The sequence below is a fragment of the Branchiostoma lanceolatum genome, chromosome 1, assembly GCF_035083965.1.
Source record: "Branchiostoma lanceolatum isolate klBraLanc5 chromosome 1, klBraLanc5.hap2, whole genome shotgun sequence".
NCBI classification, from domain to species: domain Eukaryota; kingdom Metazoa; phylum Chordata; class Leptocardii; order Amphioxiformes; family Branchiostomatidae; genus Branchiostoma; species Branchiostoma lanceolatum.
In genome coordinates this window covers 37,889,323-37,914,080 of record NC_089722.1, presented here as the reverse complement: position 1 = coordinate 37,914,080, position 24,758 = coordinate 37,889,323, and the positions used below count along the sequence as shown (strand labels likewise).

General features: G+C 42.0%; 2 protein-coding genes across 2 annotated transcripts; one reads left to right on the top strand and one right to left on the bottom strand.

Moving 5' to 3' along the window:
• The first annotated feature begins 691 nt into the window (after nt 1-691).
• Nucleotides 692-13,123, top strand: LOC136421799 (DBH-like monooxygenase protein 1 homolog). Its single transcript, XM_066409366.1, has 12 exons — nt 692-982; nt 2,254-2,400; nt 2,825-3,010; nt 3,681-3,767; nt 5,734-5,928; nt 6,792-6,894; nt 7,470-7,636; nt 9,568-9,753; nt 10,116-10,175; nt 10,447-10,580; nt 11,276-11,462; nt 11,911-13,123. The coding sequence occupies exons 1-12, from the start codon at nt 707-709 to the stop codon at nt 12,616-12,618; spliced, it is 2,436 nt and encodes an 811-aa protein (XP_066265463.1). The 5' UTR covers nt 692-706; the 3' UTR covers nt 12,619-13,123.
• Nucleotides 12,882-23,494, bottom strand: LOC136421835 (DBH-like monooxygenase protein 1 homolog). Its single transcript, XM_066409405.1, has 12 exons — nt 23,148-23,494; nt 20,967-21,113; nt 20,296-20,478; nt 19,832-19,918; nt 18,837-19,031; nt 18,194-18,296; nt 17,135-17,301; nt 16,147-16,332; nt 15,525-15,584; nt 15,062-15,195; nt 14,391-14,568; nt 12,882-13,973 (listed from the first exon to the last, which is right to left on the bottom strand). Exons 1-12 carry the CDS (start codon nt 23,412-23,414, stop codon nt 13,764-13,766), a joined length of 1,917 nt encoding a protein of 638 aa, XP_066265502.1. The 5' UTR covers nt 23,415-23,494; the 3' UTR covers nt 12,882-13,763.
• Between the last annotated feature and the right edge of the window lie 1,264 nt (nt 23,495-24,758).

The window sequence follows — 24,758 nt, the reverse complement described above, 5'->3', positions numbered from 1 at the left end:
GTATACAGAACATATGTAAAACATAAGGGTGGGACATAATACTGGTGATTTAACGGAAGGGCGGAGAAAATTAATAAAATGCGTGTAAATATGCAGTTCAGTACAGCACACACTGCAGTGTAGTCCAATTTGCAACAGTATATCAATACATGTACATTTTTGTTGACACAATTTCTATGTCTATGAATGTCTACATATACAATCTATTTATAAATACATATATATATATATATATACATGATATATCCATAGATGCTAACAGCTTCCAATGCACAAATTTCAATATCTTTCTGTATCTCTCCCTCCCTCTCTCTCTCTCCTCTCTCTCTCTCTCTCTCTCTCTCTCTCTCTTTCTCCATATATATATGCGCATGGGTGTAAGTGTTATATGTGTATGTGTATGTGTACATGCGTATGTGAATACAGCTTAAGAAATGGCGTAAAGCAAAAAAATTACCAAGGATTGGTATGCTGCTGCAAATGCCAACTTTATGCTTAAGGAATGTGTCTATATCGGTGTATCTGATTCACCTGTATGCAAGTAGCATATTTACAGGCATAGTATCAATTGTGTCCACCCCTCCACTTAATCACTAGAGGTACGTTCCAAAGACTGCTGCGTCATAGTCATTAATCTGCACAGGTATTTCGCATCACGCAATTTAGAGAAGGGTGTCATTTTCGAACCGGGAACCCAACTAGCAGGATGGGGAAAGTCTTCTGCGGCTCGTTTATTCTAGTTTTAGCGGCTGTGTTCGTCTTTTTCGGGCAAGTTGTCTGTGCGGATGATTTCACCCACCAAGAGGTTCTGGACGAAGAAGGAAAGTTCCACCTGTTCTGGAAGTTTGACGACGAGAAGATCGAGTTCGAGGCCCAGGTGCAGACGACAGGATGGGTCGGCTTGGGTCTGTCCCCGAACGGAGGCATGCCGGGATCCGACATCGCCATCGGCTGGGTCAAAGACGGGACTGCGCACCTCACGGTGAGAACAAATTGCACCGTTTTAAAATTTCCACCCAAAGCAAATATATTTGTTATACTTACCATTGGAAATAAAGATTAGAAAATAAAGATTAGGAAATTGTGAAGATTTTAGGGGGGGGGGGGCTAACTCTTCTCAGCACTGTTTTACAGGCGCCATTTTCTAATTATTTTGCTGAGTAAAATGTCGCCGGTATCAATGTTTAATTTCAATCAATTTTATAGGGTGTGCGTTGCAAATGCGCGTGTACGTTGATAAGGGTATAGTCTGAATATAATATCAACAATAATTCTGTATGGTAACAAGATACACTATTTATTTTGTGTTTCAACTCCTAATTTTTAATGGCACTTTTGACCACTTTGATGGCTACATCGACATCTTTTAATGAATGAATGAAAGACCTTTATTATACATTTTTGCTTAAACAAGCTATGTACAGGTCATGGTGATAAGCAAAGGAATGCACATAGTGGTGATAATATAACGTGATAGAAGGTGATATCTTGCTACGTCTAATAGGACTAATCTATACTTGTCTACTATTAACAGGTTCGACTTCTTCTCGCTTCTTAAGGCAATTGTAGATGTATGTAGATATGGAGCTCGTAATACATGGTTTGTTCAGTTTCATAATGAATAGGAATTTTTCAGTGTTCTTTACACATCTAGAACTAGGGAACTTATCTTGTCTACAATTATAAAGGATATTTCTCTCATCGTTGTATAATGTACATTCCAAAACAAAATGACTTTCGACCTCAATTCTATCTAAATTACAATATTAAAAATTCTATCTTGCAGAGGAATGCGGTTGTGCCTGCCCTTTTCAATGTTTAGTTTGTGAAGAACTTATCCGAAGCTTTGTAATGGCTGTTCTGTGTTTAATGACACAAGGCTGATCCAATGGAATGGAATTTTTTCTCATAAATGACTTAGCAAGAGAGATTTGTCACATTGTCGACGACTTTCGGCAAAATTTCTTAATCGCCGATGCTAAGACCTCACGGTGGCTGACCTTTAAACTTTAAAGTCACCAGAGAGTCGAGCGTATTTTGCCTGAAAATCCATCCTGTTACAGATATTGTCCTATCCCTTAAAAATCACGCACTTGCCGTTTTCAAAATGCCAATTTCGCAGATCTAGACTCGTCGAGTTTTTTTCCTGCTGTTTGACGCCAACTCTATTGGATACGGTTACGAGAATTTGAACATCATACCCTTTTCTATTACAATTGCTTGTGGATCGTTTGTTTTCCCCTCATACCCCAGGACCGGTATGCTGAGGAAAAGGCAAAGCCCCCTGTGGACGAGAGCCAGGACTGGGAGCTGGTGTCTGGGTACGAGAACGGGACTCACACCGTCCTGAGGTTCAACCGGAAGCTGACGACATGTGACGTCAGAGACCGCGTCATCAACGTGAGTAGAAACATCGTAATAAAAAGCGCTGCTGCTATTGCATGATTTATAGTCTATGTAACATTACACTGTACTGGCAATTAAGGAGATTTATGTACAAAAGCTTTGATACTGTAGGAATCAGAAATTGCAGATACGTTTCTGACGCAAAGTACGTTGTAAGAAAGATGCCAGCTATAGTTGTACCTATATTTTAGCACTGCACGAAATGCATCGGATACTGATATATCCGGACAGGAGAAACAGGATCCAGAACTTCAGAAACGTAAGAATCCGGACGGATACGGGAGCCGTATCGTACTAAAACAATTCAAATTTACCTGAATTAACTTGCATGTGAACGTGGTATACTACTTGCTTATATAGGTTCATATAGGTAAATAATTCTAGCAATGAAGACTGTACGAATGTTTGTTGTACCCAGGGGGACACCATGCGTGTGTTGTGGGCGTGGCATGACGACGACCCCGAGGACGAGTCTGGGGTGGGCGGCCCGCCCTACCACGGGGCCAACAGGGGGATCAGAAGCACGGTTCTTCTCAGTAACATCATCGACACGGCAGACTCCGCAGGAGAGCTGAAATACACGTTTGACCTCACGATGAAAAATGTACGACATGTCTGTTACTTTGTTCAGTTCTGTTCAGTTCAAAGGATATTATGAAGTTCCCATTGTTTTTCCCATTTTCTCTTTCTAGGTGACAAACTTTGAAGTAAACAATGAAATGGTGTCCATGCAGAACTGACATTTGAGTAAATGAAACGTAAATGAGGGTTAGACGTGTATGTTATCTCCAGCAATATCCTGATACGAGATCTTTCAAAACGTAGCCAGTGCCAATCCGATGATTAGTCTCAACTTTCCCCAACCGAAGTCAGGTACCCATTTACACCTGGGTGGAGTGAGAAAAGTCGTGTAAAGTAGCCTTTCCCAAGGGCACAAGATCGGTGACATGACAGAATTCGAACTCGGGACCTCTTGGTTCTGAGTCGAACTCTCTGCCGTTGCGCCACACGTCCCCAACCTGTACAGTTCAATTCAATTCAACGTTTATAAATAGCCTCTCACGCATGCTCATGAGCTTCTCGCATTGTTGTCAGTGATGGTCCTGACATGACAGTGACCTAATTTCCTTAGCTCGAGCTATTCTAAAATAAACAATTAAATTTGCATCTAACATGAAACGAAGACAACTTTATCGGTCTTTTCCAAAGAAAAAAACAACATTGAACTGTTTTGGATGGCACTTTGGTAAATGTTTTTGTCTATTTGTGTCCAGGTCTCCATTCCTGCCGACCAAGACACGACGTACTGGTGCCGTGTGTTTGAGTTACCGAACCTGGCCAGCAAACACCACGTGATAAAGGTATTATGTGACTTTCACAATATAATTCCAAACAAAGTACAGTTTATTTTCAAAATTGTATCCAGTTGCTTGAGTAACTATTTTTGGCGTATCTTACTACCTGGATGTCTAACCTTCATCAACGTACAGTACACGTTGATTCCATATCCTTATCCTCTGAGTTTTGAATATTATGAAGTATTCAAAAGTTTCGTATAATTTACACTGTAACGGGGGGTGCCCAACCATCGGACGTTTTTTTACGCGCTGGAACTCACGGCGCTCCATTGCTGGTTGCCAGAGAGTGGTCAGGTTTTAATGAATGAATTTTGAACACATTCATCTAAAGACCATACTTGGACAAGAAATGTTTTCATACTGTTCATGGGCCCTTCATGCTCCGCGTTACATGCGGAAGACGCTGTGAGACATTTTCACGAATGTACCTTCTGATTTAGTGCTACGCCAGATAGTGTGCCTAACTTAGTACGCTTTGGTAATTTTGCTCTCTTCGGAAGTTGGTGATGAACTTAGGGAAATGTAAATAAGGCATGAAGTCTGTTATATTCTAGCTTTGTTTTGACCGGAAAATTTTGACTGTGTGCACTTCTAACGTCATGTGAGAAGGGCTATATCTAGCGCATCCCAGCTCATGTTCCCACGAGAAATAGGACGCGGCCCGACGTACGTATTGAATGCGGCCCGACATACGAAATCATTACGAAAAAACGACACCGCTTACATCAACAATACTCCGTCTACTTATTGGGAAACATCTTCGCCATCTCTGTATTCAGTTTCCTTTTCATAGACGGTACCAATCACATGTTAGAGCGTAACAAAGCTGTGGGTAGAATCGTCCCGGTCCAAAAAATGGCGGGAAAACAACGTCGTCAGACGACAGCAATGTTTACGTTGTTTTTCTTTGGTCGGTTTACTTCTCAACAAACACTTAAAGACCCAAATTTTTAGTGTTTTATGAAATTATTTTTCTTATGTGTATGATAGCTGTGTGACTTATGTATCTGCTTGGCTCAGGTCGTATATTTAGGTGCCGGGCCGTCTAGCTACGCAGTGACCCTCTACTCAGCGTTGCCATCATTATTGTAAAAATACTACTTTTCGACAAAACAAGAAATGAATATGTACACATATGTTTTGAATGTAAATGACAATTATGTGCATGAACTTGGGTTATTTACCTTCCTTATCAGCATAGTCATTGGACACAAACACGGCGTACTTATGCAAAATAAGATCAGTAAAAAATCCGTGCGATGTTCGGGCGCGTGCGAGGTTCGGGCGGCCCCCGTTAGATGCTGACTTTATGTTCTTTATCTCGTATCTGTTATGGTGGCGGATGAGTTGTTCATTCAGTACGGTGTTAATTTGAAAACTAGAGTTAAGTATTTGTGCTACATATAATTCAGGTTTGCTATGTTATAATTAGTTTAGCGATTACGGGGTCTTTTTATAAATATGCATTGGTATTGATATTTTCTTTTTGTTTGAGTTCAATATATGATACTTGTGTGTCGATTTGTTAAAAATAGAAAGCTAGCGACCTCAAAAAACACCCCTCCCAATGAAATGGTATGGCTACGTTGCAACGTCACAAAATCAAGATGGCGGACATCCCACATGCCAACGGATCCAACAAAGGTTTTGTTACGCAAACTTGTAATTGCGTGAGGAGTATAATGTGATGGCCACGCGGATCATCTACGTCACTCATGACGTGTACACGTCCCATACTCAAATGAGAGGCCGTACCTGACCACTGGCAGAGGTCCCTCCATCGTTCCAATGGAATCGGGACTGACAAAATCATGTCTATATTCGATAGTACGTTCTTGTATAACGGTTTTGCAATGTATCTATTTCGTAGATTGGTTTTGGAAATGAGATGAGCATCACCACGTTCTTGAGCCATTTTAACTTACGATTCTTGCCAAAAAATGAATGTTTTTTTGTTGCACTTGTTTAGTTGGAACCCATCATCACCCATGGCAACGAAGGCGTGGTCCATCATTTTTTAGTCTACAGATGTGACAAGCACCGTGACGTCACCATCCTACCCGAGGAACATCCGGGACATGACTGTCGGTCTCCCAACATGCCTCTGGACTGGGGGCCGTGCTATGAGGGAACCCTGTTGGCGGCATGGGCAGTTGGGGGAGGGGTAGGCACGAAATGCTTTCTCTCTGCATCATGACAGATCATCCTTATTCTTTACAGAGGTGGAGAGTTAACGTAGTTCATCCTTCAGTTCAGTAAGGGCAGCTATGACATTGCCGAAATTCGTTTCTGCCACAGTAAGTTTCGTAAGGGCAATGTTCAAATGGAGTCGCTTGATGTTTGATTAAGACAGAATACAGGACTATTCGATCCCCAACGGTCTCTGATATGATCAGCCGACTTTGGGCTTCACTATCACAGTCTTATCATTTACTGACATGCGTCGATTCACCGGTACCAGTCGGTGTTGTACTGCCAAACATGGCTTCGGTCTCAACGATGGGTTATTTCTATTTTAAAGGAATCTTGATACCATACCAACCGTTTCTTACTGTAGCCTCCCTCCTTAAAGCAAGACCCCTATCGCTCGATTCGTCGTTAACGCTCGCGTAGGGGCCCTGCTCTTCAGCGACGGTAGACACGGTTCTGGCGCCGTCGCCACCAAAACAGCTTCAGCCAATCAGAAGGCTTGCTAAACCTCATCTCAAGCAAAAGCGCAAAGGACGCTGGGAAGCTATCAACCATCAGGTTACGTCTCACATCGTTACTTTAGGTCCAGAACAAATCAACCCCCAAATAAGGAAAGCTCATTAATTATTCATGAGCAACTGTCAGTTACGGCGCCAGAACCGTGTCTACCGTCGCTGAAGAACAGGGCCCCTACGCGAGTGAGCCAACGACGAATCGAGCGATAGGGGTCCTGCTTTAAGGAGGGTGACTGTAGCAGACTCTACAACTGTATTCTAATGTCTTGCCTCTCGTGACGCAATGTCAACAGAGCTAGCATTGTCTCTCTTTTCCCGTCAGACCATTGTTGTTCCAGACCACGCTGGGTTTCCCATGGGTGAAGAGGATGACAGCAGTTTCGTGCTGATGGAATTGCACTACGACAATCCTCAACTGGCATCAGGTCAGAGGTTATCCAACATATCATAGCAACATGCGTCATTCTACGTCCAATGTCATCAAGATGGCGCGGGGCAGGAAGAAACATTAAGAAATTTCATAGTTTACTGCTACAGCAGGGCTTGAAATTCGTTTTTGGAAAAAGGTGCACTGGTGCACCCAACCTAAAAAAATTAGGTGCACAGAAAATAATTTGGGTGCACCACATAGAATAAAGTTGAATGATACCAAAACATAAGCTTGACGCTACAGCCTCTCTTATGAACTTCAATCTGTGATTCTACTCAGATTTCAAATTTCAACCAAGCAATACATCAAATAAAGTACAAAAGATTATATTGTTTTTACTGATGCTAACATTTCAAGAATACTCTGTATGCTAGTGTACAAGAGAACCTTTACCATAAAGAGTACAAAAATATAGTGACAGTCAAAAATTAGTTGCACAGCTCTAATTTTGGGTGCACACAGGTGCACATGCACCCACTATTTCGAGTGACAGTAACTTTCACTCCATTCTGGCCAAACATAATCATTTACTAGCTTGTTCATATTGACATTCTTTACCCGATTTTGTAGGTATATACGACAGTTCGGGACTGAGGCTGACGTACACGTCCGAGCTGAGGAACAACGACATGGGAGTCCTGGGAGTGGGCTTGGCGGTGACTAAATACCACGTCATCCCACCTCACACTGAGGCGTTCGTGTCGGTGGGATTCTGCAACACAGATTGTCTGGACGCGGTGAGTGCAAGCGACGTGTCGTCAATATGGCGTCGTGTGGCGCAAGCGTAGAGCGCGCGGCTGTCAAACAATGGGACCCGGGATCTAATCCCAGGTTGTGCTTAGACATGTCCGAACTTGCGCCCCGACGTTGTGCCCTTGGGAAAGGCACTTAACACGACTTTCCTCACTTCACTCAGGTTTTTATTTATTTATTCATCATCAGACAAGTGGGTAGCCCCATTCAACTTATTTGAAGTTGATTTCCAAGGGGGCCCACTAAATAAATAACAAAAACGAATCGTGTTACATTCAGTGAGACAACCAGAGGACAACAAGCAATATATACAAATAAACCGAAGCGTCATTACAGAGAACAGTTGTCGATAACAACCAAAAACGTCAACGGTGGAGGTCAGAGGTCAATGTGCGGAGGAGTGTGTCCTAGGGCAGCTTTAAACTGCCGTAGAGTTGGTGCATGTCTAATGTCCGCCGAAAGTGTATTGTAATATGTTGCTCCTCTGTATGCAAATGTGCGGTGGCCGGCTGTGTTTGTGTAATTGGGTTTATGTAGCAAAGAGGCTTGTCTGGTGTTGTGGCTGTGTAACAGGTGGTTGTGTACAAAGGTGGTATCCAGGTATGTTGGGACAAGCCCGTTAATACATTTAAAGACCATCACACACATGTGTTCCTTTCTCCGCTGCGTCAGATACTTCCAGTTGAGTCTGCTGTGTAGGTCTTGGACACTGGATCGTCGCTTCATTTGTAGGATGACCCTGGCAGCTCGATTTTGAAGGACCTGAAGTTGTCGCTGCTTGGTGATGTTACAATTTTCCCAGACAATGTCACAATACTCCAGTAGTGGTAGAATCATACTTCTGTATAACATACTTGCAATGTTGACAGTGAGACATGATCTTAAGCGTCTTAGCAAACCTATTCTCTGAGATACCTTGGAACATACCATATCAATGTGTTCGTTCCATGAGATATTGCAGTCAAGGAGAACACCTAGGTATTTGAATTGGTACACTTGTTCGACTGTTTCCTGATCAATCTGGATTCTAAGTGGAGGTACTGCTCTTAGCTTCCCACTACTACCGAATAGGATCCACTTAGTCTTAGCGACATTCAGTGTTAGACGATTTGAGTGTAGCCATGTGGCAAGGTTTGCTAGCTCGGTGTAAAGGAGTACCTAGCTCATCAAGGGTTAGGGACGTCCCTCGGATAGGACGTTGAAGGGAGGTCCCGTGTTTGGGGAGAGCCACACCCCACTCACGTTAAAGAACCCACCACACCTTTCGAAAAAGAGTAGGGGCATGCCCAGGTGTGCGATGGTCCAAAACCTTACCGTCGGCATATAGGCTACAAAATCTTCAGCAAGTTGAAGTTGGTAGCCTCAAAAATGAAAGACAAGACACAAGGTAGTGTTGTTCTGTGGCAACACAGCGTTGGACCATGATGTTTGTGACAGTATCAGTTGAGCATACATTAAGTCCCTCCTACATAGTATTTGGTCCCGACGATTCAATTCTATCTACACTGACTATCTACTGATCGCGAGTTCGGTTCCTGACAGAGTCATACTAAAGGCTTTAATATGCTTTAACATAGCACTTTTTCTGCTTTTCCCTTCGAAAATATGAGAGAGTGTGAGAGTATGAGAGAGTTGAAAACACACCACTACAAGTAGAATAGTCCCCTACTGTAGCACAACCAGGCGGTCCAAGCTATACACATAGAGATGGGCGCCGACATATATTAGTTTTTTTTGCTGTTACTGTACACCATATGGCGTGGGAAGGACATATACCTACGTACACCATATATTATACACGGCTTTCAACCGTATACACCATATGAAATACACCATATGAAGGCAATGAAACCTGTTGGTTGGAATGAAGGACATTTTCCTGAATTGTTTCCACCGAGGTCTCACTTTTTTGTAGCACCTTGAGGAGCTCGGGCAACCCATCCAAATCGTCGGCGTCACTTTTCATTCTCATCTGCTGGGGGTGAAGATGAACGCCCGGCTGATCCATGAAGGCGTGGAGACGGACATCGCACGGGACGACAACTACGACTTCAACCTGCAGTTCACCAGGATGATGAAGGAGGAGATCACAGTCTATCCGGTAGGCTTGAACATTGATGAATTCAGCGCTTCTAGTATCATTGTCGACGTTTTTCTTACATAGTTTGTCTCACAAAATCTTGATAAGTGTGTTGGGTTCTTTAAACGGGTGGCGTTTTGACGTCTGAGGCTCCCCCATACAGAACCGAAAAGAAAAAAAAGTCCGTCCTTTTCTTATGTCAGTCATTGTAAAAGATCAGGACTTACTGCTTTAGTGGAAAATTGTAGAAAATATGAGAAATAACAACAAGAAAACAGTTTAGAAGACAAGCCAATCATCGTGCATATGAAAGTAACATTTTAAAATTTCGTTACGATGAACCTTCGAGTTTTTCGAGTCTCTAACATTTATTTCTTTTGTAGGGGGACACTCTGCTTGTGGAATGTACCTACAATTCGATGAATAGGGATCAGGTTACGTATGTAAGTATTTTTTTACATTCTATGGGTTAGATTACAAAAAAAAATTTAGTGTACACACCGCGTATCAGGACCTTGATGACCACTCTGAATAGAACGCAGACCTCATTCCACCCTGGTACTTGTAAAATAGAAACTGCAAAGAAAAGGTCAGATATGAAAATAGACACGTGTCGTATAGCGTATGTTCCCACAAGAAGTAAACGTGATGGGTGAGAATTCGAAATCTTTATTGAGCTGCCCTCGTAAATTGTCAATTTTGTCGTCCGTGTAGGGTGGATATGCCACAACCGATGAAATGTGCGAGGTCTTTTTCCAGTACTACCCAAAGTTCCACCTGTCCTTCTGTGACAGTTCCCCCAGTCTCTTCACCACGCTTGGCTTTGCTGGAATCCGTGATGTTGACATGTAGGTGTATTTCAAAACCTAACCATACACACAGGTAGTGGTTTGTTTCATGAATACAATTCATATTTCGTGTGACGAGTGTAACAAGATACCATATTTGAATTATAGATCTGTAGCACTGTTGCTGCTCTAAATAGACTTGATTTTCACAACATCTGATTCTAGAAGAAAGCTGGTAGTTTGTCCGACGAGATATTCTAGTTGCTGTAAACTTTATGAAATTGACAACTGATACCACAGTGACTGTTTACTACATTTGCGTTCTGATTTCTTATCAAAACTGCGAAAAAACGGCAAAAAATATTCTACATGCTGATCATTTAGTTCCATGCGCCTACTATAAATACTGTAGATACCATAGCCCCGCCCACCTCCGTCAAAATGTAGAAATGCAAAATTAAACCATAAAAATTCAAATATTTGACGGACATGCAGTCATTCTCTCATTGGTCGAACCGCTAATTGTGATGGACAGTAAGGATCAGTCTATTAGGGCTTGGATTTTCTATCAGTTCTCACCACACAACGACATCGTATCTTTGCTCATTTAATTTCGATCCGTAATGGTATAGTGTTATTGAAACTTACTTTGTGTAGGAATGACTAGAAATTTGGGTTTTTCAATGCAAGTTTCAAGCCTCGTAAAATGCTCTGGATGCCTTTAAGATTTTTGTTAATCAATATTGCACTCATAGTGACTATGGCAACTTAGAAGTGAACATCACTGCACCTGCAAACATGGTCCACATGTCCTACGAGCAGGCCATGGAGGCCGTTCAGTGGACAGACCAGATGGCAGAAACCTTCTCGCAAACCCTCCTGTACGGGTTCTTCCCCCACCACACCCGCTGCAAGGCTACCCACCAGTCGGACTTTAATACCGTAAGAATCCTAAACACCTGATGAATGCATATATTTTATTGACCCGCCCATGTGAGAATAGTTACACCACGGACACATCCACACACACACACACACACACACACACACTTAGCAAATTTAGCAATGATGATTCAACATTGGCGATTGGCTAATACGGTTATTTAAGCAACAAGACGTCCTAATGTTTACATGCAAAGGTCTTTCAAACCCCACATATTAATGATACCATGAATCAACAATTTATAGTAATCAAGCAATGATAATTCAGCAATGGCTATTGGATATGCTACATGTTAGTCGAACTAATAAAATGAAACATTTGTCCGAAAAACCGTCTCGTTAACCATATTGTCACGACATAGTGTATTCCACAAATCTTTAAAAAGCAATGATCTTGTTTCTACTCGAAAACTGTGGCTGATCACTCGTATTTTTCCATTGATAATAGGTCATCTGGGATCTCTCTCTACCTCGCGGATTCAGGGTGCCTCAAGAGGACGTCTGCAGCGAGGGGACTGCACAGGAACCCGGGACCGGGTTGGACTCTGGATCTGGGCCGGCAACAACTGAAGCTGCGGATGGGGGTGGCCTTGGACCGACAACCACAGGAACTGAAGATGGGGGTGGCTCTGGGCCGGCAACCCCGGGAGCTGGGGATGGTTCTGGACTGGCAACCTCTGAAGCTGAGGATGGGGGTGGCTCTGGACCGGCAACCCCTGGAGCTGGAGATGGGGGTGGTTCTGGACCGGTAACCCCTGGAGCTGGAGATGGGGGTGGTTCTGGACCGGTAAACCCTGGAGCTGGAGATGGGGGTGGTTCTGGACCGGCAACCCCTGGAGCTGGAGATGGTTCTGGACCGGCAACCCCTGGAGCTGGAGGTGGCTCTGGACCGGCAACCCCTGGAGCTGGAGATGGTTCTGGACCGGCAACTCCTGGAGCTGGAGATGGTTCTGGACCAGCAACCCCTGGAGCTGGAGCTGGGGGTGGTTCTGGACCAGTCACCCCTGAAAGTGGGGAAGGGGGTGGCTCTCGACCGCCAACTCCTGGCCGTACTGTCGGGTCTGGCTCGAGCTCTGGCGCATGGCGTCCTGGTGCATATGCAGCTCCACTGATAGTTACTTGCGTTATGCTGGTCTATAATGTCATGAAGCCGTAGAGGTGACAACGCCTGACGTTGGCCTGAAGTCGTGATAAGTTAGTTAACTATGCTGTTTTAGCATTTTAAAAGAGGCTCATTTTCGGCCCAATTGAATGGTTTTTGTATATCAGCATTGTAGTTACGAGGCTTTAATTAGATGTTTGCTAATTCGTGGAGCTGATTGTCATATCTTGGGAAGTCTGAAATCATGACTACTGTGCAAGTAAATATAAACTAACCGTTTAAACTGTATACTATAAAGTATGCTATAAAGTCATACATTAAAACACACCTGTAATGTATTTTGCAACCACAGGTTTTCCTTGTGGTTTCGAAAATTAATTTGTAATCAGATAACAAAAGTTACTTTTCATTGGTTCATCATTATCATTGCATGAGGCAAATGATTGGGACACAACTGCAGTTTTTGCGACTATGTATAGCCTTAATAACGCAATGCCTGTGTTTCTTCTCATACAAGATACGACCTTGGCATGCCAATAAAGCATATGTTTTCTCCTGATTTTCTTGTGTCATTCTTTCAATTAGTCCATGAATTAAACACCAAACAGATATTTCCATGGCAAATCGTCCACTGGTAGAGATTGGAATTATTTATAAAGTTGAATTATCTATAAATTTCATAATACCACAACCCCGTGTACGGTGTATTTTCCAGTCTAAAATTTAGAAATTAAAGAAATCATATGTTTGACTAAATATCCCCTTCAAAGTTAGTGAAACACTAGTTAAGTTAGCAAAGTAAAGTAATGTTAAAGTTAGTAAAGGTCTATGTTTAGCGACTATAAGAATACTATATTTTAAAGACGATTGTGTTCACTAGATAATTGAGTTCTTATGGAGTGTCCCTACGTCACCAATATGTTTAGAATACACTGCTCATTTTCGGTAGTTGTTCAGAAAGGCAGACAATTTTACCAAACCATTGAAATGAAAAAAAAATTGTTTGGTAGCATACATTTGAGTATTGAGATTCCAAGGTTACACTCATATAAATGAAAGCTGGTTCAGCATCCAAGTATAAACATTCGGAAAAGCTTTATTTTCCTTGTATATCTATAATGACCTAAGCTAAAGACAATTCGTTTTCCTTTCGACATGTTTCCAAGGTAAATATGAATTTCCAAGCATTTGAAACGTTATTACTCTGCCCACACAGTAAGCACGAGCACCACAAGGTAAGTGAGCATAACATGGCCTGCAGCGGGATGTGCCTGCAATGCTGTGGACCCGCCTACAGGACCAGAACCATCGCCAGGACCAGGGGTTGGTGTGGCGATCAGGCTGCAGATGTCTTCTGTAGGCAGTCTGGTTCCACGGGGGAAGGGGAGGGCATACGCTGTCAGGGCATTCTGTGTTTTTATAGATGAAGAAAAATATGAGTACAGTTTACGTTTGCAAGAAACAGGGAAGGGAACATTCACTTAAGAGAAATGTGTGTATTGGTATACATCTGATGCTACCAATGCAACTAAATTCACTTCATAAACATATCTATTCAGAGTTTTGGTATACATCCTAGTTCTGCCGGATATTTCCTTAGTCACTGACTAAAGACAGCGGATGCTGTCTGAAATGTCTGTTTCGAAACTGTGTCGAGTTGCTTGAGTAACTATTTTGTGTGTATCTTAGTACCTGGATGTCTAACCTTCATCAATGTAAATTTACTGCAGTAGCAGTAGAAAGTACGCAAAGTTTTAATTGCTATAGAGATATTATCAATGAAATATTGTTTATAACTTATATAGGTACATGACTGTTGGTCTTACAGCGTCAATGTTAGACTGGGGGTCGCTCAGGCAATACGAGTAAAATGTTGAATTCTGGAGATGTTCGGAGAAGTCTCGCGCTTTCTCGCGAGTCCACGGAACGGCCTCCATCACCTCCTCGTAGGACATGTTGACCATGTGTTCTGGTGCCGTGATGTGGACAATGAAATTTTCGTCACTGCAAACACAAAATGGACAAAAAAATCAGTCCGTAAATCAATGTGTTTAACATGAGCTTAGAATTTACTGTCATGTTGCGTGTTTCGACAATCGGATCTTTACGACAGAGGAGCTTTCTTTATGACGTGTGGGACAAATTGCAAACTAAAAATCCTTTACCAACGCTGAAAATGTAACAATTTTCTGCTCCAACCTTTTCAAACGTGTGAGTGCACGCAAAAATTCGTGCAATCTCTTTTTAGGTCTTGATATAATTCAAAGTAGCAATTTTTGACCTATGATGTCCTTTTAAAGTCCTGAATGTAGATAATAAATCAGCAATAGCAAAACAGTCATTTTTTCGTTTGCAGAGCCTTTTCAAGGAACGACGCTTGGGCAACAAGAAGACGTAGAATATAGTTTGCATTAACAAGAACGAAAAAAAAAGAAAAGGTATGAAACAAAATATATCGGTCTGACTGTGAGAAACGTCAATACTCAAGCACACGCACAGTTCGTAGTCCTGGACTCCAGCAAAGGTAACCGTGTGGTGTATATTCGGCATACTCTCGCAAAAACTCATGTTGAGCTTTGGGTAGTACAAAAAGAAGTTCTCACACATCTCCTGTGGTGTTCCAATTCCACCCTGAGTGAACAATGTAGTAAAAGAGATTTAACTATCTTTAATTTTCATTTGGTGTCGTATTGCTTATATTTCTGAAAAAATGCTTTTGTTTTAGACACTGGAGATCAGTTTGGAAGTAGACTTCAACTGTACTTGACAATAAAGGCAAAAGGAAAATTCGGTGATGTAACGTTACACTAGAAACCAGTAAAGAGAAAAAGATAAATAGATAAACAAACAAACATTGCATATCAAAATCCGAGTTTGTATTTGAGGGTTTCAACCAATGCTAAGTCGATAGAGATTAAAGAAGACGGCACAAGAGACAAACATGGATGGTAACTACTTACATACACCACAGAGTCTTTGTGTTCGGAATTGTAGATGCACTCGGTGATCAGAGTATCTCCCTGTAAACAAGGCACAGAGAACAACAGTCGTGTAATTACATAAAGATCTTACTTGTGAAATATGATTTAGGTTAGAACCAATTGTATTTGAATTTATATGCAAGGTATCATAGTTCATAGTATGCTGATTATTTTGTTGAAAAAATAACTATCTTCAAATTCTTCCTTTAGTAATCCATTTCACAAAATATATTGTTGGATCTAATGTCGTTTATTTATCTTAATATCTCCTGTGGCTCTTTTCCACATGTAATGATTGGCATCTGATCATACCAGAAAAGAAAACCCTATCTAACTAGACAGGTCAGCAACTTTCATTTATCCTTTTGAACAAGAATTTCGTTTTGTAAAGCAGGGACGTGTAGAATGTGACCAGAACAAGAATGATGTGTGTTGACTGATAATACTGATTATTATTTTTTCACTTCACGTTTGGATGTAATCAGACTGCAGCACTTTGAAGGTCAAAGGACACCAATTTTAGGGGAAATCTAACGTAGCTCTCATCAACTGTTATCAACGAAAAGCATGTTGAGGCAAAGAATACAACAGCGTATCCTACCGGATGGACGGTGATTTCTTCCTTCAGCATCCTCATGTTTTGTAGATTGAAGTCGTAGTTGTCGTCCCGTGCGATGTCCGTCTCCACGCCGTTATGGATCAGCCTGGCGTTTATCTTCACCCCCAGCAGATGGGCGTGCAGCATAACTCCGATAATCTTTATGGGTTCCCCAAGTTCCTCTATGTACTGGATACAAAGGAAATTCTGATTGGCAGTGGGAAACGGCATTGGTGCTTGACATGCTTGAGAATCATTCAATGGCCACAAAAAAGAGGAGGAACGACATTAATCTCCTGGCACTTTTGAACTATTGGTGGCGTCACTTGTTAGAAAAACATGGATGACGTCACGTGTTCGTAAGGTCAAGTGTCGCAAGTGATTGGTCATGCGATCCTGAAGAGGTTCTCACCAATTCGGTAACATTCTTTGTAGTTTTGGGATCCAGTTCAGCTGTCGACGCCGATGAAAACGTATGAGTAGATTAGCTCTTTCCTTTCTACCAGCTTACATATATTTATTTATATATTTCAAATGTGATCGGGAGCCACCTGGCGCAGGCAACCATCTCCAGTCACAAGCTGCATTAAAACAATCCCTCCAATGTTTACATACTATTATCAGCTAGCCCCATCCGGACCTGTCCTAGGCAATCATTTCCCCACAGTTCATTGAGTGTTGCTGGATCAGTTTTTTACTGTATCAGCAAAGTGACAGATGAGACTTTCTGGACGACCAGCTATAGTTTTATGTGTAGAAGTGTAAGTATCTAAGAGGGGCTTTATAAAACGAACAATAGCAGGTGACATTATTTTAGAAATTTTCTTGAAATATACTTATAAAAAAGGTTTGCCTTGCTGCTATATTCAGTCGGCGTATACTGATCTTTTGTGGCTTATTAGACCTAAGGGATAACTTTTCACACTACCTGACTAACTTCTGATGATATTGTAGCATGCATTGTAAGTACTAATTGAGAAGTTTAACTCACTGCGTTTAGACACTGTGAACCACAGAACGCGGCTGACTTGAAGTCCACGGCATGAGGTGGGATGGCGTGGTATCTGTTCACAATCACTCCAACTTCCAGGGTTCCAACATCGTTGTCCCTCAGCTCGGGTGTATACGTCATCCTGATGCCTGAACTGTCGGATATACCTGCGTGCGACCATTTGAAATGATATTTTTATAATGACTAAATCTTATGTCATACCTGGACCGGGTTAAATGAATAGATAACGTTCGATACGGGTATCCGGACCGGTCTATATTTTACCGGACTTCGAAGTAGTATTGCACTGGCTTCCATCGAATGATTCGAAAGCGTTTCACGTGCGCCGGTTTCGCCATTTTCAATTTGAATACCGGATTTGGACGTTGTTACAATTTTTTTCGAAAACTCAAAAATTCTCTTTTGGCGAATTTCGCATTAAAATGTGCTTTTAGGGTGAGTATGACATTATGCAACACGGTGTATTCCACGCGCGGGTCGGATCGCCCTCGGGTCAATAGGCGATCCGACCCGCGGTCAGGCTGGTACCTCGGGCGATACGGAATGCACCAAGTTGTATTCTATAAATAATAAACAAACGGTTAAGAAACAATAGTCGATGTCTCGATAGTTCTGGAATTACACACGCTAACACACTATAGTTACAATTTTATGCCAGTTATGCACTTTCTGGAGCCAATTGTACCTATAACACAATTTCAGTATTAGTTAAAGTTAAAATCCTCCCACACCATTATTGATGTATAGGGCGGTGCCCATGTCCGTTTCATAGCCCTGGGCTACACTGTAGTGCAATCACTGTAGCAGGGGGCTAGTCCACTGGCAGTGAAGTGTGTTTAGCTTCCATACTGCTTCAGAAGTATGTACCATTTTTGTAAAGTCTTTGATATGACTCAATGCGCCTCTTGTCCAGAGGTGTCCTACCTGGGGCTTGAACCCAGTCCTTCTGGTCCAAGTAATTTGAACCAGATGTGGCGAGAGACAGAAGCGCAGACCACTACACCACAGGGAGTATAGTGCCCCTTAAATATTTCAGACCTGAAGCCAGCTGAGGATTGTCGTAGTGCACCTCCATCAGCATATAACCGCTGCCTTCCTCTTCACCGATAGGGTACCCAACGTGGTCTGGATAAATTACGTCCTGAGGAAAAGGAAGAAAAAAAAAAAAAAAAACACTCACATGTGTGTATTGAATATGCAAAGGTAACAAGTCATGGTACATGTGTATGTACGATGACATTGGAAACATGAAGGTGATCATGAAAATGGAAGATGCTGCTGAAGGCCCAATATCAGGGCCATCGAATTGGACTAAAGAACTTATTGATTAATCAATTGATTAACTAATTAATTAATCAATAATATAATATAATAATACGTTTATTGCAAGTTCTTGCCCATAGACTAATTGCAGGTACATGTAACATGCAAGGACGTACAGACAATTGGTAACAATATAACATGTGACTATTCTAGTCTAAATACGACACTTAATTCTATCTTATTTGGGTTTAATTGATATCCACATTGTGGTGATCGCCTATCGACCGTACAGCAAACAAAAAAAAATTTGTGTGACCATTGATTTCATAATTGGAAAATGATACAAAATGTAAACGTATGAATCAAAAGACAAAAAAAGCCACGATCGCCGCCTCTAGTGGAAAAAGGTTTAACCAACCCCTCCGCCGATGGCCCATGCCGCGATGATGCTTCCTCCGTAACAGCCATACCAGTCGCTAGGCATGTTGGGAGACTGACACTCATGTCCCGGATGTTCCTCTGGCAGGATGGTGATGTTTGGCATGGTTCTACATTTGTAGATCAACACATGGTGAAAAAGGCCTTCGTTACCTGGAGTGATGATGGGTTCCACCTAAAGTAAAAAAAAGAAAGATTGGGATTGGATAGGTGAAAAGATTAGATGAAAAAGGGAATATTTGGTACGTCTTCAGTTGGTATCGGCACTCAGTTACTCGCAATGAGTACTCGCTGCCACCCTGCTCACTTAGAAACTACATGCCGGCTAGCATGGCTTCTTCAACTACAAATAGCGACCACACTCCCCCTCAAACAGTTGTAAATGCCAGCGTCCGCATCTTACAGAGGTTTGGCACGTACACTGAGAAGGTATGACTCGTATGGTATGATGTGAACTTTATTGCTTGGCTTTTGTTAAAGTACAATGTGTGGCAACAACTATTTAGCAACAATTATAGAAGAGATTCGCACAATACAACGGTTGACGCTAGCCTCCATAGCAGGCTCTAACTGGCCTATTTGGGGGGCTAAATGATACACTTTTTGCAGCCAGCCCGTAACCATCAGCCACCCTAGATGGTTACGGGGTGGCTGATGGTTACGGGCTGGCTGCAAAAAGTGTATCATTTAGCCCCCCAAATAGGCCAGTTAGAGCCTGCTATGAGAGGCTAGGTTGACGCGTTGTTGCCTACATTTTTCGATTGTATGTTCAACCGTGGACAGTTGCTAATCCGGCTCAATATATCAAATCCCATTTTTTTCAGCACGTTGGAGCTAATCTCCAAGAAGATCTTCACGGGGGCAAAAATTATATCAGCTAGCCGGAATCTTCAGCCAGCCGCAGTTCTAGCTGGCTGATACGATTTTGCCCCCGTGGAGATCTTCTTGGAGATTATGTTGGAGCCGCACACGTACCTTGATGACGTGATGTTTGCTGGTCAGGGTCGGCATCTCGAACACACGACACCAGTACGTCGTGTCCTGCTGGGCGGGAATCGAGACCTGTAACAGAACACGAAGCCATAGAAGGATGTGGACATTCTTGTTGTGTAGCGTACTATATTATAAAGAAACATAATGTATCAAATGAGCGTTGTTATACACGTTTATGTCTGATATCAAATACAATTCGACTTTAAATAACCATAGTAGAATAAGGTCAACAACCACAATAACGGAACAATTCTCACAAGTGTTTGTAACCATAGATCTTGAAGAAGAAAAAAAAATTCTGGCCAAACATGTATTTTGTACCATGCAATAGTTTGAAATATAGGGACGGCATATATACTTTATATATTGTATGCCATATACTATTGTATACGAAAGTGTGTAAATCTTTGATAAGTAGGCTGAGATATCTGAAAAATAACCCTTACGTTGTTGTTCAGTAGATCCAGTGTGTAGGTCGTGCCTGTTGTTGGCGTCTCAGTGAGTTTCCTATTGAGAAGAAGTGTAGCCCTGGCTCCCCTGTTGGTCCCGTGGTAGGCCGGGCCGCTCGCCCCAGACTCGTCCTCCGGATCCTGGTCATGCCACGCCCACAGTACACGTAACGTGTCCTCCTGGGTAGGGCAAACATTAGTCAACAATCAATGTACAACGCACACTGGGTATGGAAAGCATATCCTGTTATTGTATCACTAAAACATTGAAATCTATTCTACTATATTCTATTCTATTCTATGCTATTTCTTCTTTTCTGTTTTATTGGTAGCATTCTTTTTTTTTCTATTCTATTCTTTTCTATCGTATTCTATTCTATCATTTCTGTTCTATTCTATTCTGTTCTGTTCTATTCTATTCTATTCTATTATCTTCTATTCTATTCTATTCTATTCTATTCTAATCTATTCTGTTCTGTTCTATTCTATTCTATTCTATTCTATTTTCTATTCCATTCTATTCCAATCGTTTCTTTTCTATTCTAATTCCATACTCCCCTCCTTTGCATTCGGTTCTTACATGCGGTTTTATTCCAATGTGATCCATTTTGAGTTTCCTAAGCCTACGTCATTATTTGGGTAGCTATAGCTATATACTAGTAGCTCACGTTGATGACGCGGTCCCTGACGTCACATGTCGTCAGCTTCCGGTTGAACCTCAGGACGGTGTGAGTCCCGTTCTCGTACCCAGACACCAGCTCCCAGTCCTGGCTCTCGTCCACAGGGGGCTGTGCCTTTGCCTCGGCATACCTATCCTAGGGTGCAACACGTTGAAGAAAACCCAAGCAATATTAGGGCCCGAAAATTGTGAATTTGAAAGTCTATTTATTTAGTCATTTCTATACATGATTATTTCAAACAACACTATCACAATGTATAACAACGTCCATGATGCAAAAATACGCTGTCGTTGTGATGTGAGAACTCACTGAAAATCGTCGCTGGGGTGTTTGTAGGCTCGCAAAATTAAGGGGACTATCGTACGGCACTTTTTGCATGGTTTCAAAATGCTCAAAGTACGAAGTTACTACACAAATGTGCTAGACAGTGTTAGTAAATGTTACTACCTTAAAGATTTCAGCATTTTTTCATTTCCATTTTTGGGGCAATGATATTGCTTTGATTGCCTTATGGAGAGGTAGAAATTTTACATCCACCATGCATCAGCATTGATGCCCACGGATGATCGAGAAACTTTTAGAAAAGGTATAGCTCTGAAACTTTGCATATTGGTCCTGGGATGCAATATGTTATAAATTATGCCTAATTGCTTTCAAATTGATACAAATGTAGTACTTGTACATATTAGCTTTCAGCATTAACAAGAAAGTTTGGAAAACGTTTTTCCATTCTGAGAAATGCTCTAGCAGAGAGACAGCATAAGTGGTTGGTCCAAAGTAGTAACACATCGGTGACGGTAATTTCTAAACAGTGCGGTAAAGGAAACGGGCTGCCTCACACACGGAAATAACGTGGCGATCATGAATACAAATCTATATACTTTCCCAACAGTGCAATAGGCATGACTTTCCGTGGATCCCGAAAAAGAAAGAAAATGGAGTCAATTATCAGAGTTCTTACCAGTCACGGCGCAGCCGGAGGCAATTTCCCAAACCCTACGGGAGTCCCAATCACAGCGGAGGGGAGGGAGGGAGGCTGATCCTCCCGGGATATCTTCACTGACCTCCCATGGAATCTCTGACTGGTTTCTACTGCGCGTGCGAGTAACATTCCAAAAATACCAACTAGGCATAGCTGGGATATACGGAATTCTTTGGAACTCAATACATAGTATGACTGTTTGGCGCGCTCCTGAAACGTCGCCAAAAATAGTGACGGTTCTAAGGTGTGTTGCTTGTGGCAGGTAGGGGTAAGTTAATATTTACCCGCGCTCACTACTTCGCCACGTCATTGGCCACTGCAGGGTTACCGATGAGGCCCCCCGGAATGTATACTCAGTTACCCGGTTTATGTACTAATCATGTTATGTAACCTCGCTGACGTCATAGCAAATATACTAGTAGGGTGATGACATATGCATTAGATAAGAGTTTGCTAGAATGCTAGTACTTTGGCCTTTTGTCCTAACCTAACAACTTTGTCTTTTTCCACGCTCGCCATCGTCAATTTCAATACACGAGTTTCCAGTTTCGCGCCGCCATTTCAGGTCAAGGGTCATTCGGCGCACTTTCAAGCTGGGCGAGACTGGGAATTGCGTTGAAAACTTTGAGGCAGAATCATGCGGAAAACCTCTACTAGCGTATAACCCGTGATTAAACACAATGCTTTAAGAAAGGCTGTATTTCACCGCAGTAGTGTCAAAGGTACTAGTACGGATCCTTAATAAACAAACCAGAAGGGCGTTGACTTGTGTTGATAGATATTGATAAGAGAGTTCGAAAGCCTTTCACCTGATTGCCCAATTACTCCCTATTCAAAAATTGCAACTCCGATGCAACTTTAGAAATCTCATGTTACGTTTAGTCATTATAAGAAATGCTGTCCTTCTGAGTTGAATACTTACTACCGACAAGACACTGTGCACAGAAAAGATCATATGCTACATAAATAACTCCTGCACAGGCTGTAAAATGTAAACGATCAGACAATGTGCACTGTACATGTGTACAAATATACCATGTAGACTCTTTCTGCCGTATGACTTAAGACTGCACAATGCTGTGAGAAAAACTGTAGATCACCACAGTACTGTCGAAGTGGGGATTCGCAATAAGCTTCAAGTTTGGCTTTTCAGCTAGCACCACATAGTCGTAAAGCATTGGACTCACCGTGAGGTACGCAGTCCCGTCTTTGACCCAGCCGATGGCGATGTCGGATCCCGGCATGCCTCCGTTCGGGGACAGACCCAAGCCGACCCATCCTGTCGTCTGCACCTGGGCCTCGAACTCGATCTTCTCGTCGTCAAACTTCCAGAACAGGTGGAACTTTCCTTCTTCGTCCAGAGATTCGTGATGGGTGAAGTCTTCCGCTGCTACAAAATTCCTCCCACATGTGATCGTTGTAGCTAGAACTACAACACAGAAACGCCACCACATACTGGCGATACTGTCTAATGCAGCAAGTTGGCTATACTGATGTCGACTAAGGCTTTTCAAACAGTTGCCGTTTGTGTATTTGATGTATGACGTATGCGTTTCCAAACGATCGTATGACTGGTCCGTTCCTGAAAAGATGCTAGCGGTCGCTGCTCGGAAACCACATTTAAACGTGAGTCATTCACGCAGAACAATAAACAAACAAAAAAAGTAAACAGACGAACCATTCTCAGCGCGGGGGTGCTCAAATTAATCCCTCATTTCCTTAACTAATTTAAAAGGTAAAGGAACATAGACAATCAAAGGAGGAACCGTACAGTTACAGTAAAGGACCTACAAACAAACGAACAAACAAACAAAACAAACAAGCAAACAAAGCAAACAAAGCAAAACAAAAACCAAACGTGTAGTGTAGGAGGATTACTGACAGTACTCAGCACAAAATAGGCGGCACTGTTCATTACACTAACAGCGCACACTCTGGCACCAAGAAAATGACAAATGTAGAACATGTAGGGGAAAACACGGACATCTCTGCTGTTTGCTGACGATCAATGAAGAATGGGGCTACTTAATGAGAAATTCACCAGTCAAAACAAAATGAAAGAGACTTGTAAATATCCTCCACGAAGTTGTCTGAATTTTTCACAATAAATTTGGTGGCAAATGACAAGGCAGCCGATACCCAAGCAGCGCGCGATATTATTAATGATCAATCATGACCTTGTGCATTACTACCAAAACTGTATAGTTTCATCTTAAAGTTTGCTAACATTTCTAGATAGCACTGATTCTTTAAAGCATGGATTTTGCCCACTTCGTTGCTTTTACCACTGTGACAATACAATTTGACACTAGATTAACACCGCAAAGCTACAACATCAAATATATAATACGTCTACAACTTCTAGAATGCACAAAATTCAAATCGTAGGAGCTATGCATGATATAGAATTTTGATAATTGATTGATACGGTTTTCATGACTACATTAGTCATAATTCAATACAGCAACATATACAGCACTCTCCTTTTACTGAGATATTGTTGATACAAATCCTCAGTCACACTAATACAATACATATACTTGGAAGTAGTAGACAGAACTTCTAGATGACATTTCCCTCTCAGGCATAAGCCTAGGTTTGTGCTCGCTTTATTATCACCACAATACGATTTGACACTAAACAAGTTTTCAATCACGTCTCAAAGACACCACATCTGGCAAACTATGATAATCATTACAAATCATAGTACAGGAGATATACTTATAGATAAATATAGGGATACATTAATTGAGTCGCATCGCAATACATCAGCCATCATGTTTACTGACAACAATGAC